The sequence below is a fragment of the Zootoca vivipara genome, chromosome 14 (genome assembly GCF_963506605.1).
Source record: "Zootoca vivipara chromosome 14, rZooViv1.1, whole genome shotgun sequence".
NCBI classification, from domain to species: domain Eukaryota; kingdom Metazoa; phylum Chordata; class Lepidosauria; order Squamata; family Lacertidae; genus Zootoca; species Zootoca vivipara.
Window position 1 is genome coordinate 8944302 of NC_083289.1, and position 13889 is coordinate 8958190.

Sequence of the window (13889 nt, forward strand, 5' to 3'; positions counted from 1 at the left end):
TCAATAGCCATTTTTGTAGACTTTAAAGAAATTGTTCTCTTTATGAAATATATATCCTTCCTGTTCACAGAATTTATATGGAATCCCCAAATAGTTCCTATCTACAAATTGGTGATGCCCAGACCTTTTTGGTTCTCTGTAAGCAAACTACTGATTCTCAGTCCATTCTTGAATATTTACTCTTTGATGGTTATATACTGTACAGTGTAAGGACTGGTAGTCTGTTACTGAGAATCCCATAAATATGGAGAGGCAATATAGAACATCATAAATTATATATAACTGAATTCATTTATATAATTTATTTTGACACTCACTCTTGAATAACTTACTTTAATGTTTCTAGTTCCCAGTGCTGCACCCCAAAATCTAACTCTGGAAGTGCAAAACTCCAAGGTAAGATACTCTGTTTGTTTCTGTAGATAAACTTGAAGAATAGAACTAGCCGAGATCCTCTAGCAGTTGAGCACTTGGTTCACTTGTTTTCCAAGGGGACTCTCCACATGACAATTTCCCATGTATTAGCTCAATTTACAAATTATGGTTTGGATGAACAAGCAAGCATGATGGTGTGTGCATATACAGTGGAACCTCGGTTTATGAACACCTCGGTTTATGAATTTTCGGTTTATGAACACTGTGGACCCATCTGGAACGGATTAATTCATTTTCCATTACTTTCAATGGGAAAGTTCGCTTCGGTTTATGAACGCTTCAGTTTATGAACAGACTTCCGGAACCAATTACAACCATGCTTCAGTTTATGAACGCTTCAGTTTAAGTACTCCGCGGACCCGTCTGGAACGGATTAATCCACTTTCCATTACTTTCAATGGGAAAGTTCGCTTCAGTTTATGAACGCTTCAGTTTAAGTACTCTGGAACGGATTAATCCACTTTCCATTACTTTCAATGGGAAAGTTCGCTTCGGTTTATGAACGCTTCAGTTTATGAACAGACTTCCGGAACCAATTGTGTTCATAAACCGAGGTACCACTGTATATATATATATATATATATATATATATATATATATATATATATATGCTTAGAACAAATCTTGGCTACAGTTTCTGGTTTGTTTGGAATGACCCAAATATGTAGTGTGGGTTTACAGAAAATTCTAAGCCAAATTCTGGCTTAGTTCTTACTAATATAGCAGCAGCAGGACCATGGGAAGAGTGAAGCAGATGTAATTTTCTAAATGTGTGCCAGCACATTTGCTTGTTAACCCTAAATCATAGTACTACCGGTAGTTACAGGTAGGTAGCCGTGTTGGTCTGACGTAGTCAAAACAAAATAAAAAAAATCCTTCCAGTAGCACCTTAGAGACCAAGTAAGTTTGTCATAGGTATGAGCTTTCGTGTGCATGCACACTTCTTCAGATAATCTGAAACAGAAGTCACCAGACCCTTATGTATAATCAGAGGGTGGGGAGGGGTATTACTCAGAATGGTGGTGGGAATGGGTGATTGGCTGATAGGAGTGGTAAACCTGTTGATGACTGTTAACGACTGTTAATGACTGCAATTGGTCTTGCAGGAAAAAGCAATGGGTGAGGTGCTAAAGAAAGCTTTATCACAGGGGTCAGCAAACTTTTTCCTATGCCCCACAAATAACCCAGAGATGCATTTTAAATAAAAGGACACATTCTACTCATGTAAAAACACCAGGCAGGCCCCACAAATAACCCAGAGATGCATTTTAAATAAAAGGACACATTCTACTCACGTAAAAACACGCTGATTCCCAGACCGTTCGCGGGCCAGATTTAGAAGGCAATTGGGCCGCATCCAGCCCACGGGCCTTAGTTTGGGGAACCTGCTTTATAATGTATAATGAGATAAGAATCCAATGTCCTTATTCAGACCAGGTCTCTCCATGGTTTTAAGCTTGGTAATGAGTTGCAATTCAGCAACTTCTCTTTCCAGTCTGAAATTTTTCTGTAATAAAACAGCTACTTTGAAATCTTGTATAGAATGTCCTGGGAGATTGAAGTGTTCTCCTACTGGTTTCTCTGTCTTGTGATTCCTGATGTCAGATTTATGTCCATTTATCCTTTGGCATAGGGTTTGGCCTGTTTGTCCAATATAGAGAGCTGAAGGGCACCGTTGGCATTTGATGGCATACACTAAATCATAGTTTTACTTAGTGTTATGTGTGAACCAGACCATAGGTCTTTATCATCCTGAGTTGCCTGTTTTTCTTAGCCCAAATGCTGAGCCTATGAGCAGTAAAGATTTTTTTGTTTCTATGTATCAACTGGGTTCCTTTAGTCATAAACAGTGAAGACAAATATTTTCAATATTTCAGAGTATCTTTTGGAGATTATTTGGTATGGAAGAGAAATAAAATTTAGATTTGACATATACTAGTGCCTACAAATTGTTCATGATCTGCTACTTAATTCCTAAGATGTAAGGGTATAAAAATCAAATACTGTTCTCTGCAGTCTGAACTGCAGAGCTGCTTCGAGATACATCATTTTAATGCCTAAGGTGTTATGTAAGTTTACACACAATATTGCAGATTACATATAAATTGTTTCCTGAACCAGTCTAATGGAGATTGATGAAGCATGAGAATTAGCATAGTTTAATGCAAAGAACATGATTTATACTGTCTTTTAACTTCCCACAGAGCATTATGATGCATTGGCAGCCCCCTCCTGCAGGAACACACAATGGGCAAATTACTGGCTATAAGATCCGTTACCGAAAAGTGACTCGCAAAAGCGATGTGACTGAGAGTATTGTTGGGACACAACTTTCACAGCTAATTGGAGGTGAGTGGGCATGCATTCTTCATCTAAAAGTAGAATCAGCTAATTACAGGTTCTTTATTCTAAGCAAGGCTATTTAGCATGTGCTTTTCATAGTAAGGATGGGCAAAGAGATCTTTTCTGAGATGTACAGCCACAGTGCAATACCACTGATAAAGAGTATACTCCAAACATGTTGATGTTTGCAGTATACTCTTTATCACTGGTATTGTATGTTTTCTGTTGTTGTTGTTGTTGTTTTTAAATCTCAGAAGACTCATAAACATATAAACAACAATAGCATAACTGTTGAAAGGGACATAAGTATAATATTATAAGCATACTATAAGATTAACCGATTTTGGTAACTAAAACCACCACCATTTTAAAAAAAAACAACCACCAGTGATGCGGGATGGATACCAACTGGGATAAATGACGTGAGCACTGAAAGTGCCTTACCTGTAAGGTATGAGATGATTCCCTATCCTGCAGCATCCTTTATTTGAGGGGTGGGGAATTGAATCTATCCATATTCTCTTCCACCCCATGGACCAGCTTTACCACACACCTGTCAGTCAGCTGATACTATAAAGAAGGAAGAAGCCGCTATGCCCACCAATCATGTTTGAATCTTTGGTTGGACCATCCGTCTCTGAACACATGTTTTACGCACTAATAAATTAATAAGTACTGGAAGTGTGCCATCAGAGAGGCTCCCTTTAACTGTTAAAGAGGATGTACGGCAAAAGGTTACCTCAAATCAAGCATCAGGTATTAATTTTGTAGCGCCTCATAAAATCTCAAGTGGGGCTCTTTCTTAAACAAACCAACAAAACTGCAGAGGCAGCTTTGCCCTGTGGTTGGCTGTTGGGAAGTGCTGAGCAGATGGCTTGCAAAGCACCTTGAGTAGTGCTTCTAGAGCACCAAGAGTTGACTGCATTTTATGGATGGCCAAAAATAATATTGGGAATAAAGCAAAAATGGGGAACCTACAGCCCACATGTATGATTAAGCCCACCAGTCTCCACCATTTGACCCACTATGCTGTATTTATCAAGTCACTCCCATCTCTCCTATACCTGATGTCATATATGGTATTAGGTGAGGAGCAAGTAAAAGTGGGCTTTGCTCTTTTGTTCATTGGTTGCCTTGCGGTAGTTTGTGTGTTTACTGCAGTTGGTTCATTTTGCCTTTTAAACTTGTTCCTTATTCATCTTGGGTATTAGTGGGTAGTTCCCACTTCTTCTCTTTGGCCCTGTCTTCCCATTCCTAGAGGTGGGACCTAACTGAGCTAGGAATGTCCTTCTAACCTGTGCTATCAATATGCTAATGATGCCCAGTTCTATTTCTCCTTGTCATTGGAGTTTGGTGAGACAATGCAAGTTCTGGATTGGTGTCTGGCCACTGATGAGTTGGATGTGGTCCTGGTTATGGAATACTTGTTTTTGTTGGTTACTATGTTAATGTATTTTTGTTTTTTTTATATTATAAACCGCCCAATGATCCTTTGCTGAAAGGTGATATAGAAATTTAATTAATTAATTAATTAATTAATTAATTATTATTATTAATACTATAACGATCCATTTGGCACCAACTTTACTATCTTAGATGCCAAATTAGGTTAATTTTCCTGAGCATTTAATTAGTAATTAACTGTATTTGCCATTACTCAATTTTTAGTATTTTTTTTGTTCATTTGGATTTTATTGGATGAATTGTTGTGAACCACCTTAAACTCTTGGTTATGGAGAGGCCAGATGCAGAAATAAATAGGCAATATGTTTTTAAAACTCCCATTTTTCAGAAGTGTAAAATGTTCCTTTAAGTAATTTAGAAAACCCCCTCTAACAAGACTTGTTTTAACCAGTTCAGTGAAGCTGAGCTGACCTCTGTGTCCAACGTAGCCCAGGGTATAGCTCATGAAGCCACATTCAGCCACCACATTCCTGAAGCTAAGCAGGTTTAAGTCTGGTCAGTGCCTGGATGGTGACCACCCAGGAGCCACATATATGGCACCTTGAATTGCATGATGAAGAAAAGCTGGGATATAAATGAAAGAAAATAATAGTATAAGTGTTCACATACATGGAAGAGTAGCATTATTTAAAATGATGGGAATCTGGTTTATTTAAGGTGGTTGATGATGATGTGAATGGGTTGGGTAGCAACTTTATTTTTTACTTGGATTAAGTTCTCTTTGAAGAGGACATACAATGGGTTCCTATTCTGCAGATAAAATATAAGTAAACGCTCTGAAAACAAAGTCTTCCAGATTGCCATAAACAAGTAACCCACATGCTCTTTTGCTGTTGCCTTACAGGGAAGGTCAATGTAATGTGTCAATCCTGTCACAAACTGACAGATAATCTGTGTCAATTGAATCAGTTGGAGTCCTACTGCAAGTATTGTTGATTTCCATGCATAGCCTCAGGTTATGCTTGAGTAGTCTAAGAGGTGATAGGCCAAATTGTAAAACACTTAGCTTCCTAGATCTGTGTCACAGTTGACCTAAATTATATCATCGAAAAAACAACTATATAGGAAATTCATTTAGGCACTTACTTAGTTTCATTTTAATAAGCTATTTAACTATCAGGTTGGATGAATTGTTGATATTTTAATTGGAAGTAATGGCATCGTATTCACTGTGGGAGTTATATTTTCATAATACTGATTTTTTTTTTTTTGTATCAGGTCTGGAACAAGGAACAGAGTACAGCTTCCGGGTGGCTGCTTTAACAGTCAATGGTACAGGACTACCTACTGATTGGGTGTCAGCAGAAACATTTGAAAGTGATCTTGATGGTATGGATATAAAGATGCACCATTAATGTTACTATTAAAAATGTGTTTTAACAGTGCATGCCCAGGGAGATTCCCCCCTCCCAACCTTTGGCCAGAAATGAAAAGTATTTGCAAAGAGCATTGGGGGGTGGGGTGGAGCGGGAAGAGAGAGGGGAACATATCCCTGTTGCTGAGAAAACTAGGCTGACATGCATTTTATTTGATTGCAGCAGATTTTTTTTGTATATTTATTTATAGGCTTATATACCACATACTAAACAAAGTATCTAGGCAGTGAACAAAGCACATCCAAAAAACAGCATAGGAATACTTAGTCAACATCTGGACAAACTATACACAATAGCCAATTGTTGAGCTATACATCAGAAAAACCCTGTGTAAAGAGAAGAGTCTTGATTTGGGATTTGAAGCAAAGTACTGATTGTGCCTGCATAATATTAACATGCATATGTTCCACATCCTCATTTCAGACATACTAAACACTCATAGAATCAAGGCAAATATCAAGTGGCACCCTACCTCTCCAGCTGAACATAACAATTGAGCAGGTATATATGGTGCAAGGCAATCCCTTGAGTAAGCTGGTTTCAAGCTGTTCAGGGCTTTATATACCAACAGTTTTACCTTGAATTTGGCTCAATAGCCTATAGGCAGCCAGTGCAGAAAGTGGATGGAATTGCACATCCAATTGAAAGTAATGCAGAATGGACACACATCTATATTTGTATATATGTCTGTTATCCATTTACCTTCCCGCCGCAACGGTACCTATTTATCTACTCACACTGGTATGCTTTCGAACTACTAGGTTGGCAGAAGCTGGGACAGAGCAACAGGAGCTCACCCCATTGCGCAGCTTCTTATCCACCCACAATGCATTATTTTCAGTGAAACAACTGGAGGAAGACTGTTGGAAAAATTTTGCACTGGTGAGCAATGAACTTGCCAGTGCAGGATTACAAGACAGGCTGTTGTAGCGCCTTAGCAAATAGGGCTGTGTTCCGCACTGCACTGATGGCTTTGTTTTCCTAAATGACATTTCACATTCACAACAGGATCTCTGAATGGGTTTGCTAACAGATGTGAAAAATGTAAAAGACCATGGATGGTTTCTGAAGGCCTTTTCAATTCCCCTCAAAATCAGTTTTGACGTGGAAAATGCTGTACAATACACAGTGGGTGCAGGATTGTTGTTGTTGTTTAGTCGTTTAGTCGTGTCCGACTCTTCGTGAACCCATGGACCAGAGCACGCCAGGCACTCCTGTCTTCCACTGCCTCCCACAGTTTGGTCAGACTCCTGTTGGTGGCTTCGAGAACACTGTCCAACCATCTCGTCCTCTGTCCTTCTCCTTGTGCCCTCCATCTTTCCCAACATTGGGGTCTTTTCCAGGGAGTATTCTCTTCTCATAAGGTGGCCAAAGTATTGGAACCTCAGCTTCACGATCTGTCCTTCCAGTGAGCTGATTTCCTTAATAATGGATAGGTTTGGTCTTCTTGCAGTCCATGGGTGCAGGATTAGCTAGCCACAACAGCGTTTTTGTTCTATTTCTTCCTTAAATATTGAAATAGTTGAAGAAGCATAGGAACTCAATATTACTGCTTAACAAGCTAATAAAAAGCATCACATTTAATGTTTAATATAGTTAAATAATGTTCTTTCTTTATTATAGAATCTCGTGTTCCAGAAGTTCCAAGTTCTCTACATGTCCGTCCACTTGTAACTAGTATTGTTGTGAGCTGGACTCCACCTGAAAACCAGAACATTGTGGTCAGAGGTTATGCTATAGGGTATGGTGTGGGTAGCCCCCATGCACAGACCATCAAGGTGGATTATAAGCAACGATATTACACTATTGAGAATTTGGGTAAGGGAAATTCAGTAATAATGATGACTAATTTTTTTTCTTTGATATTTTTCTGAGTAAAAGTATAAAGGCAATGCTGACCTGTATGTGTTGAGAGTACTGACTTTCTATCACCTGGTTTAGCTGCCTCCATCCACACTAAGGGTGTCCAAAAACAATAAAAAAGCAAATATATTATAGGGCATGTTTTTAGCATTGGTTAGTTATGAGGCCGGAATTAATTTAGCTAAGTTTATCTGGGTCTCTTTTATGTGTAAAGGGTTCACTCTGATTTTAAAAACAACTGGGTGTATATTTCTCTAGAATAGCAGTTCACATACAACATGAAAGAAATAAAATACTTTCATTCTATACTCTCTTGATTAATTATTTTCAGTTGCCAAGTATGGCTGAAACTACGGTATTTTTACCAATCAATTGAAGAAATAACTAAGAATTTGTAGTATCAAATAATATATTTTTTTCCTTTAGATCCCAGCTCCCATTATGTCATAACTTTAAAAGCCTATAACAATGTTGGAGAAGGAATTCCGCTCTATGAGAGTGCAGTGACTAGGGCTTATACAGGTAAAATATAATGCTTGCCTATTTTGTTGTAACTTGTTGCTGAACATGTTTCCTAGATCTTAAGTGTTTTTATATTGCTGTTTTGTGAATTACTGTGAACTTGAACACAAGCAGTTCCCCCCCTCCCCACTAATACTGTCTGGAAGATTAGCTTGTCCCCATTTGATCCTAATTCTACCTTGTTCTTCCACCCTCTTTTTAGAGATGGGATGAAATAGTGCTTTAATGCAGCTAATGCTGAGTATCTTAATTAGTAAACAGTTTCAAATGGATATTAAAATTTAGATTCAGTGATCTTTTACTTTTGTAGCAATCTTCTCAGGTGTTGAACTTTGCCTACTCTGCTTATGGCATGTGTTTTAGGGAGGAATCGAAATAATCTCTGAAAACTTTTATGCTGGTCTTGTGTTGCCTATTAACTCTGGCTTTTCTCTCTTTTTCTCCATTTCTCACCTTTCATTTCATCGTATTACCCTGCATTTCCCCCTTTTGTTTCTATTCACATATAATGCCACCTTCTTTCTTTTTTATTGTAATACCCTACTTTTACCCATCAATTCCCTAGACACTTCTGAGGTTGATTTATTTGTTGTTAATGCTCCGTACACTCCAGTGCCAGATCCCTCCCCCATGATGCCACCTGTGGGAGTTCAGGCTTCCATACTGAGCCATGACACCATTCGAATCACCTGGGCAGACAACTCTCTGCCAAAGAACCAGAAGGTCTCGGATGCCCGTTACTACACAGTACGCTGGAAGACCAACATTCCTGCAAACACAAAATACAAGGTAACCAAAACGTGCAGTCCAGAGGTACTTGCCAAACCAAATTTAAAACTAACAAAAAATTCTGGACATAGGTTTCTATCAGCTGTCAAGATAAATGGAAAGTTGATGCCTAAATAATGGACAAAAATGGAAATTCAAAACTGCTTTAGAAACTATTTTTATTAATGCTGTTAATATTGTGAGAATAGAGATATATGGATGAGATAATGCTAGAGACTGTTGTCATACTCAGGATATTTAATAGAGAGTGTCTCATTTTGTGACCCTTTGATTTTTCTTTAGACTGCAAATACCACCACCTTAAGCTTCTTAGTAACTGGCTTAAAACCGAACACTTTGTATGAGTTCTCGGTGATGGTGACTAAAGGCCGAAGATCAAGTACTTGGAGTATGACTGCACATGGAACTACTTTTGAATTAGGTGATATTGTTGAGCCATTTCTAAATTAGTTGACATACTTTTTTCAGATGAATCATTGCTGGTTTCTTAAACATAAATGTTATGCTGATTATTGTGTACTGTTGAATTCTTTCTGGTGTGGGAAGATTCTTAAAGTTATTTGAACTAAAGGGAGAATTTATATACAATGAAATAGGTTTATCGTGTACAGAACCACAAAACATTTCATACATACAAATTATGTCTTAATAGTAGCGACTAATAAATAGCATGAAGGTTAATAATTAATGAGAATAGGGGAAATAATTTAATTATTGAGCAAGTAAGAGATCAGAAAAGCTCTGATCTGATCCTTGAAGCATCCATAAGTGCCAAGCTTCTTTCATTTTAATGTTGTTTGCTAAAATAGAGATATTTGAAGTTCTGGCAGTTTCAGTAGTCAAATGGCATGAAATATTTCTGCACACATTCAAACCCTTCTCTTCAGCATCTTGTCTGTTTATTTTCTTTATGATATTTCTCATTTATTGTGGTTAGAAATAAAAAGATGATTGCCTCTAAATATAGCAAATGTTTTAAGGCAAGCAAAACAACCTCTAGCTTCACAGAAGAGAACAACCCTGTGGAGTTTTGTTTCTTTTTAAAATGTAAGAATTTCTATGCCACCTTCATAGGACAGCTCACATAAAACTTCAGTCCATTCCTGTAAAAGTATAAACAATTCAAAATAAAGCACAGGGTAGCAAAACACTCCTTTAAAACTTGGTTCGATGCCAGAAGAAGTGCTTTGAAATTGTGCACCATTCAATTTTGGGTATCTGTCTTTTTGGTCTACCATTTGAAATGAGATTCAAGTCAAGAAAAGTAAATCATACAACTTTAATTATACCCGAGAAAAGTAAAAATCAATATTTTTCATACTTTTTGAAATATTTGATTAAGTCCCTTGGTTGGAGGAAAAGATGGCGCCGAGGTAAGACGCTCTTATCGGAGCTCAAAGAAATCTTTTAACTAAATGCCTTTGTTGCTGGCTCTCCTCCTTCTTTTGGATTTTATTTCCTTTCACTACTTCGTTGTGCTTTTGAACATCTTATCTTATCCACCTCGGTGCCGGGACTTAATGAAGTTAATGAAGTTTTAACGAAGGCTCTCAGACATTCCCTCCCGGGCATTAAGGCACTCCCTCCCAGTTTCTCGTTGACTCCTCGTGACAAACTTATTCCGAGGATCTTTAAGGACTTCTAATGGGCTTTTAACCCCAAAAACTACAAATTCATAAAACCACAAATTTCTCCCACCACCTCTAACTTCGTGGACCCCCAAACATCTCAGTTGTTTTAGCAAACTGAGAAGGGGGGGGGATACTTCAAAGGAGTGCTCTAATTGGACCCGGTTTTAAACTCCTCGCAGCAGGCCAGCCAGGACTGAATGAGAACTGAATGAGATTGCTACCTAAGAACTTTATCACTTTATCACTCTATTTAGAAGTCTGATCTCATTGATTTAAGAAGAATCTAGCAATGAGAAGAGCCAAAAGACTCAGGTGTCCTGATACGGAAACTGACGCAGAGCCCTCTGGTTTCAAACAGAGTAATCTAGATAATTACCTGCTACCTCAAAAACAGCACATATCTCCTCCCAAAACCTTCCTCAACCCTTTACATGGAAAGACAGTTGAAGAGATATCCCTAGGAATAAATGAGGACAAGGCTACTACTCCCATAATCGAGGCACAAGTACTAATTGATAGAAAGGTGGAGCTGCTGGAGGAATGCTGCCTATTGACTGCTCAAACAGTTCAAAAAATCTTTGAACAATTACAAAACATCTCCAAGAAGCTGGATAACCCAGATGAAAGGAGGCAACTCACTCCCTTTTTGCCATCCTTAACAAGCCCTGGAGATAAACAGAACAAATACAAATTTATACCTCTAAACCAGCCAAAAACCAGAGGAAGCCCCCCTCACTCAGTCAACCTGATACTGAGGCCATGTGAGATTGTTCTCCACATTTTTCCATATAGAGGGCCCCTACCTTACTGGGAGTCATCCTTCTGGGCCAGACATCATCTAAATCTGCTCCTAGGCCTTGAGGGTGGAAGCATTGACTTAAAAGCAGTCAAGAGGCTCACTAACGATGGATATTCCAAAAAAGTACTACTAAGATTTGGTAGTCATAGAATTCCAACCAAAATCTTAAGGGAAAAGGCTCATTTAGCCCAGAAAGGAATTATTCCGCATCGACACTTTGAAGATATATCACTCAGACCATTGATTGCATCTAAAAGACAGAACAAGATGAACAAGGCCATTCCACCAGAAGCCGACATCTGCCCTACTCCTGTGGAAGAACCCAGTAGATGGGAGAAACCACAGCCAGCTACCCGGGAAATCACGCAAGAAAAATCCAAGCTCCCAAACCATGTGACTGTAGCATCAAATAACAGCCTCGCCCTCGACACAATAGACTGGACAGTCCCAGAAGAAGAAGATCTGCTGAGTAACTTTATCAAGCTACCAGATAAAGAACAAATAAACATACTCAGTAAATTGATGAAACTACAGGCCAGATTGACCGAAATACACCAACAAGGTCAACAAAATGCAGGAGAAACAATACACAATCAAACTTTACACTTACCAGCCTTCTCCCCAAAATGCATAGTCAAAAAGAGAGCTACTAATGGAACTTTTAAATGTATAGATGCAGAGCTTCAAATCCAGCCTCCTTTAGAATATGAAATGGCAAGGAAAAACTCCAGTAACGAGACCACAAATTCCTGGCTGAGATATCAAATACTAGCTCCAAACGAAATAGGTACCCCTTATTTAAGTACCACAAAGGACTCTAACATTGTCGAACAAAAGACGACCTCCAACAGACCTGACACACTGAGCTCAACATCAAATGAGGCCAAAGAAATGGAAGTAGAGACTGAAAACAGTCCTACTGTCCATAACAGTCCGCCAACCACAGAAATTTCTCAGGAACAAGGAACAGTTAAGGAAGAAAATCAAGAAAGGGAGGAAATTTTAATTTCCCGCACTTTAAAAAAGAATCTAGAAGATCCACCAATATGTTCCCCACCGAAAGCAGCGACAAATGGCTGTATCTGCACAAGACAAAATCTCTCGCTGGACTCAATAACAGAACTAGAATGACTAAATGCCGTCAACCAGCCACCAACTCAAAAACGGATCCTACGCTTGCTGTCCTGGAATATTGCAGGGTGGGGAAACAAAGACGGAGACCCAGACCTAATGAACTTCTTTAAAGATTTTGAATTAATACTTCTACAAGAAACATGGTCAACTAGAGATATTAAAATCAATGGATTCACCTCCTATACGAAACCCGCATTGAAAACAAACACGAAGGGCCGGCCGAAAGCAGGGTTCTGCTGTATGATCAAAGACAACTTAGGGTTTGAAATCAAGCAGCTAGAAAAATGCTTACCACTTGCACAAGCTCTACTTTTAACCCAAAAAGACGATACTTTGCTACTTGTAAATGTCTATATCCCCCCAACCAAAAACAATAGCAGCAGTGAAAATTGGTCACAACTAACCTTTTATATAGAAAATTTGACCGATAAATACCCAAATGCCTCACTGATAATAGCAGGTGATTTTAATGCCAGAGTGGGAACCAACAATGAACAACTATGTAGCAAACTAAATTGGAATACTGATAATGATATCGCACATGCCCTGAAAATAGGACGATTCTCCAGAGATAGGGTTGTAAACAATGAAGGCTTACACCTACTTGAATTATGTAACAACTTTAATTTGCAGATTGTGAACGGTTCAACAAAAGGCGATAGAAGCGGGGAGTTTACATACTTCTCCCCCCGAGGATGCAGTGTCATCGATTATATTCTTGTCCCTTATAATATTATAAATACGATCATGGACCTCAAAATTGGAACGCGTACTGAAAGTGACCATCAGCCATTATCGTTGTCTATTAACTTAAAGGATGAAACCAAAATAACCAAGTACAATATCATAGAACCTTCTCAATACAAACAAATGACCCAATTAAAATGGTCCCAGGAAATGAGTGCAGCAGTGGGGCAAAAACTTACAGCCAACCTGAGAAAACAAGTATTATCCAACTTAAAGACCACTAATTCCCACAGTGATATTCCGAAAATTTATAATGAAATCTTCCAAATGTTCGTAGAGCTTAGTACTCCACCTAAGGTTTGGGTACTTAAACATAGCACTAGCCCTTGGTTTGATGATGAATGTTTCCAGCTAAAAAGAAAACTGCGCCAAACATTTAAAAATAATCGCAGTAAACTAGAGCCCTCTTATCTTGATGAAAAAAGAAAATATCATTACATTCTGGCCGAAAAGAAACAGAAATATGCAACCCAAAAATGGCTACAATTATTCGACTCAATTCAGAGTAAAAACAACAAAGCGTTCTGGAACCTAGTGTACGGAGGACTGAAAGCCGAAAATCAACTAACTCTTCCACCAATTGCAGAATCCAAATGGTCCCAATACTTTACATCTGTATTTAACAATCTACACAGTGAACTTAAAGGAAATGAGACCACTAAAAATAAAATCAATAAACTCCAGGAGTGGCCAAGGGTAGAAGAAGAGGAAATTAGAGAGATAGTTAAAAATTCCAAATCGGGGAAATCTCCTGGGCCAGACGGTCTACCGATAGAATTATTCAAG

The 13889-nt window shown here is 38.5% G+C and overlaps 1 protein-coding gene across 6 annotated transcripts in view; it reads left to right on the top strand.

The window, feature by feature from the left end:
• The window catches only part of NEO1 (neogenin 1), a 123316-nt gene that overhangs the window by 79064 nt on the left and 30363 nt on the right, over positions 1-13889 (top strand). For 4 of the 6 annotated variants that reach the window (XM_060282965.1, XM_060282960.1, XM_060282964.1 and 1 more), the window contains exons 12-18: positions 347-396; positions 2640-2784; positions 5461-5571; positions 7242-7436; positions 7908-8003; positions 8569-8792; positions 9075-9213. In XM_060282965.1, the coding sequence (XP_060138948.1) occupies positions 347-396; positions 2640-2784; positions 5461-5571; positions 7242-7436; positions 7908-8003; positions 8569-8792; positions 9075-9213 (960 nt within the window). The remainder of the gene's footprint in view (positions 1-346; positions 397-2639; positions 2785-5460; positions 5572-7241; positions 7437-7907; positions 8004-8568; positions 8793-9074; positions 9214-13889) is intronic. The other 2 variants (XM_060282963.1, XM_060282961.1) reach the window with 1 other exon arrangement.